This window comes from Halictus rubicundus, chromosome 15, assembly GCF_050948215.1.
Source record: "Halictus rubicundus isolate RS-2024b chromosome 15, iyHalRubi1_principal, whole genome shotgun sequence".
Lineage (NCBI taxonomy): Eukaryota > Metazoa > Arthropoda > Insecta > Hymenoptera > Halictidae > Halictus > Halictus rubicundus.
Window position 1 is genome coordinate 7,910,714 of NC_135163.1, and position 4,980 is coordinate 7,915,693.

Below are 4,980 nucleotides of genomic sequence, written 5' to 3' on the forward strand. Positions count from 1 at the left end.
CGCTCCAGCCTTTCCAAACTGGACCGAATGATTTCGAATGAAATCATTAATTAAAATGAAAGTAAATGACGTGTAAATATTGCATTGATCACGACTGCGTTTACGTTGTATTTATATGTTCGAGTAGTTCAAAATATAGTTTCTAAGATGAAGCTTGAAATGTATGATCTTAAAATTCACAAAGTTGAGCTAAGAAAAGTAGTAAACGTCCACTGTTTTTATTATTACAAATCCTGTATCATGTCTGTAGCCATTCTGGCTACTAAAGCTTGTGGCAAAGGTACTGAACAAGGTCGGCAGTGCAGATTCAGCCGATTGCTGAATACTCGAAGAAAAAACGACCACAGTTATTCCACTGTTTTTATTATTACAAATCCTGTATCGTGTCTGTAGACAGTCTGGCTACTAAAGCTTGTGGCAAAGGTACTGAACAAGGTCGGCAGTGCAGATTCAGCCGATTGCTGAATACTCGAAGAAAACTCGGTAATACGAAAGCGGTTGTCTGGCTTATGTCATCCCTGGACTGGTGGCGAAGAAGACGAGACACTCGAGGGACCATAAACAGAGCCGGTCCTGTACGGTGGAGGTCCTGTAAATACTTGGGTGTAGGCCTTGAACGAACGTTTAGAGACTTTCTCGGCATTCTTCGGCAGAGTAGCGTTCCAGTCTGAATCCCTTCAGTGTCTTTCTCTTTGGTTCTCGATTGCAATCTGTAACTTGGCCAAGCCACTCTGAAAGAGGTAAGAGCCCAGGGTCTGTGTCCACCGAAACGGCGGTGCGGCCCTATTTCCGCAAGTGTTGCGGGTCGAAGCTCGCCTCCAGCGGCGGGCTTGCCAACTCGACGTAGTCTTTATCGATCCATTCGTCCTCGCCGGGCGGAAATCCAATACCGCGAGACAAAGAGGTCAAGAGTGGCCGTCCGTCCGGCCCCAGGCTGAAATACTTGATCACCTGATCGTCGAGACGCAGGCCGTCCTTATGCGCGTTCTGCGGCCCGAACAGACGGTCGTCCGACGAACGGCCGTTCGTTATCGTTTTCCCGAAGCGAAAGCTCTCCGGCAGACAATGATGTTGCCGGCAAAAATACTGTTGTCCCTGCTCGGCGTGGCACCATGTGCCATCTGGAAAGTATGGGTCAAGGCCAAGGTCGTTTAATTCGACGCGCGGCGTGTAATAAGACGCTATGTCTTTCCGTCGACAGAATATAGCGCAGGCCATCCATGGCCTTTCGGGCTCGTGCGGCGCCTGCAGCCCGCCACCCTGCCCGTCCAATTCTGGCAGGCTCTCGCTGAACTCCGCGCACCTAAGCGCCGCGAACTCGACGCTACTCCTACGCTTCTTCTTATTACAGAGCTTGTCGTCCCTGCAGAGGACCACGTCGTACGGAGGCCCCTGGCAGCCTGCTTCCGCGTTCTCCGGCGTCGGCCCGTTGCAGAACCGACGCCTGCTCCTCGCTCCGGTCGATTTCAGCAAGCAACCGCTGCTGCAGGCTCCGGGTAGCCATTCGCTCCAACCGAAGGGCCTTGCTTGGGGCCCGTTCGCCCCCGATGGGATCTGCAACGCGTTCTTGCACTCGCCCCCTCTGCACTCTTTTCCAGGAGCGCAATAGGTCCCGTCCAAAGCTGGCCCGGCGATGTAGTAGCCGCTTCTGTGAGGTGTCTTGCACTGCAACGCCTCGCAGGCTTGGTACAAGGTCGCCACCGTCGCGTCCTTGTCTCGCAGCAACACCTCGCATTGTCTCTTCGATGTCCATACTCTTCCGGGTAGATCGAAGAATCTGGTATGGTCCAGGTGACCAGCTGCCTGCCCGGACGGTCTGTCTTGCAGGCAGGGTTTCGTGTAGGACAACTTCTCGGCCAACTCTCGGCTGCAGGGCGACCAGAGCGTTTCCCCGTGGGTGCCTCTGCTCGGGGACATTATGTAGCCGTCCTTGGGGCACGAGTTCCCTGTCGAGTCGTGGTGCATACCTAGACTTTTTGCGAAGAGAGTTTAGAAAGTACTTCTTTTTTTATCTGAGCTCATAGAAAATCGTCCCGAACAACTAAACTACGTACAAAGATCCGCAGACTATTCCAAAGTCTACGTAGTCCTGCGCGTCGTGTACACTTACTTGTGGCCGATCTCGTGCGCGGCAATGTAGACGGACGTGAATCCCGCGGACGGAAACGGCTTGCCGAACTGATTGGTGACACCGAGTTCGGCTATAACGCAGGAATACTCGTCGATGCATACTCCACCGACCGTGGCGAGTCCCATGGTGGCACTGTTCTTCTGTCCAGCCTCTTCGGCGTAGAAATCCAGTCCAGAAACGTAGAGCCCCATGTCCCAATGATCGGGATTGAACTCGTCTTTAGGGTTCTTCTTCATGGCATAGTTGCAGAACGAGTTCAGCAAGTTACCCCTGTCGCCGTTGAAGTGGGGCAGGTCTCTGGGTTGCTTCTGCATGATCTCCAGTCTGACCAGGGAGATATCGACGACGACGCCTAAACTGGGATGATGGTAGACCGCCTGGACACCGTTCACGTAAGCCAGCATCATGTCCCGGATCTCCTGGTCGTTCCTGTCGAAGAAGGGGGCGAAGAGGTTGTAGCCAGGCTCGTCGAAGAAGACCGCCAGCTCCAGAGTCAGCGCCTTCTCGAATTTGTCTCTTCCGAGCTTTTGCAAGTCTTCCTCCGCGAGCACGGTGTTGATGAAATTGTCGAGTCTGTTGCCTCGGAGCTCTCGCAGTTCCTCTTCGTCGAGCTCGGCGTCGATGGAATCGTCGCGTTTGTATCGCTTCGGGTCGTCCGCGTGGAACGTGGACGGAAGTTGGGCCCGTTTGACGATGTGCGGTTCTCCGAGCGAGTCCGAACGTTGTCTGACGCGATGGTCGTTGAAAAATGGGAGGTCCTCGGTTTGCAACGGTGTTATTTCCAAGGTGACGTTGTCCAGGAAGACCAGGCCTTGCTGTGGCGACAGAGGGGACTTGCTTTCAGAAACTGTCGAAATCTCGACGCGAAAGGTTCGACGATTTTCCTGAAAAAGAATGCCTGAAAACGCCCTCGAGAATAAGAATGCGATACTGACCATGCCGTGCTCCTTGCAGAGACTAATGGCCGCCGAACTGTACTCGTTCCTGTGCAAATAGTGGCAGGAGGACGGGCCCCTCAGGTTCTCCAGTTCTTCCAGGTTGTCTTCGCGGTCGTGTTTCCAAACTTGAAAGTTCGGCGCGACGATTCTGTCGTTTCTACGAAGTCTCAAGTCGACGGACCGATCGAAAGCCTTAAAACTTAGCGGCACCTGCAATTCGTTTGTGCAGGGAATTTCCAGAAGTAAAAGCGAGCGAGGAATGTGAGAAAATGTATTCGGTGACCTCAGATATCATTTACTATTTCCATTATGCATCCGTTATTTAACGCTTTACCCGCCGGCGCGGCGGTTGCTCGACAGTCTTAAACGATCAGCAGTACTATAGCTATGGACTCTTTAATAAGCAATTTTCCATTCTTTTGGTCGTAACAGGGTCATTAAAAAAACCTAGGAAACAGATAGTCGCACACTATCGCCAGAGTGTATAATTGATAGACACACAAGTCGTACTCTAATTGTGGTTGCACTCGATACGTTACAGATTTTGTGCCGATCGACTTCATTGAAACGTTCGGTCCGTACATCTTAATCGTTACCGTAAATGGTCACGCCGGCAATGTTTTATTAACGAGTATGGTGAACGTCTACCTCCGTATGGTCTTCCGTGTTCCATAATGGTAGCAGAACGATTTCCGTGTCCCGGTTGTCCCACCCGACGACTGCTACACACAGCGAAGCCAATAGTATCGTTTTTAACGCGAAGGCCATTTTATGCTCGTTAGTTTTCAAGTTCAAGTACAAGCAGGAATGACGGAGGACTTGTTCTTATATATATATACGCGAGTGGGTGCATAACGCGTTGCGAAACCCGTATATCGTTTATCATTGCAAAAACGTGCACAATATGAGCTGCATGCTGGCACCTGTATCGCCGGGGGTCGTTCACACCGAGATCCGAATGAATTAAACAATGCTAGGCCCTAGAATGGCACGCATCACTGACTTTTACCCTCACCGGTTGCCTGCACGTTTCTATAATACTGCACGAAATCTCTTGCACACGAATGGAACTGCCTTGAAACAATTCAGCATGTTCATGGTTACCATTTAATTTAGGAAGTCTATCAATCTTTTCAGTGTCTTTACCAAAAAATGGAAAAGAACTGCGTGTAGAAACCAGCTGTAAGCGTGCGCACCAATTTCGAACAAATAGTTTTCTTTAGAAATAATCTGAGAAAGTATCTGCGCCAGTATGGAAGTAACATAAGCACTGTGAGCGCATTGTGGATGCAGTACACCAGTATAGTGTAGAAAACATTTTTAAGACTATGACGAGCTCATTGTGATGGATCGGTTAAGAATGTAGTGAGTTTTTGAAAAAAATGTGGTATATTTGAATGCGTTTGTTGCTCGATGTACAAAACTGATGCTATATAGGAAATATAATCTGTTCTCAGGCAGAACTTTGTACTCTGATGCGTTATATATACGTACATATATACTATACATACATATATCTAAAGATACCGTTTTACAGCTTTTCTAGAACTTCTCGACGTCACTCACTCACGTGGCAATTGAATGACTGCTACCTAGACCTAACTAGATCCATTACAACAAAAATTTCTGTTCATAATCGTATCGATTACAGTTGCCATGATCGTACAAAACATCCCAATGGATGATATACGCTTAAAAATGTGTCCACCGTTCTATGCTTGTGTGTTTGTCCATTCTGTCTCGTCGCGCTTCAACAACGGACTCTCGAGTGAAAATTGTTTCAGCGCAATACACGCAAGTTCTCCTTGTGTCCACGCGGTGGTAGCCATGACTCGTAAGATTTGTGTGTCGCGTGACAATTAATAATTACGCTCGCTGGGAAGGTGGGGCTGAAAGAGAAGACTATCTGCA

The 4,980-nt window shown here is 49.5% G+C and overlaps 2 protein-coding genes across 2 annotated transcripts in view; one reads left to right on the forward strand and one right to left on the reverse strand.

Annotated features, from left to right (window-relative positions):
* Window positions 1-4,843, reverse strand: part of Stl (ADAMTS metallopeptidase stall) — a 313,677-nt gene extending 308,834 nt beyond the window's left edge. The window contains exons 1-4 of the mRNA XM_076800864.1: window positions 3,718-4,843; window positions 3,067-3,279; window positions 2,111-2,946; window positions 766-1,972 (exon numbers count right to left, since the gene is read on the reverse strand). Coding sequence (XP_076656979.1) covers window positions 784-1,972; window positions 2,111-2,946; window positions 3,067-3,279; window positions 3,718-3,837 — 2,358 coding nt within the window. The 5' untranslated portion in view covers window positions 3,838-4,843 and the 3' untranslated portion in view covers window positions 766-783. The remainder of the gene's footprint in view (window positions 1-765; window positions 1,973-2,110; window positions 2,947-3,066; window positions 3,280-3,717) is intronic.
* The window catches only part of Psr (bifunctional arginine demethylase and lysyl-hydroxylase PSR), a 175,134-nt gene that overhangs the window by 154,000 nt on the left and 16,154 nt on the right, over window positions 1-4,980 (forward strand). The gene's annotated exons all lie outside the window — the stretch shown is intronic.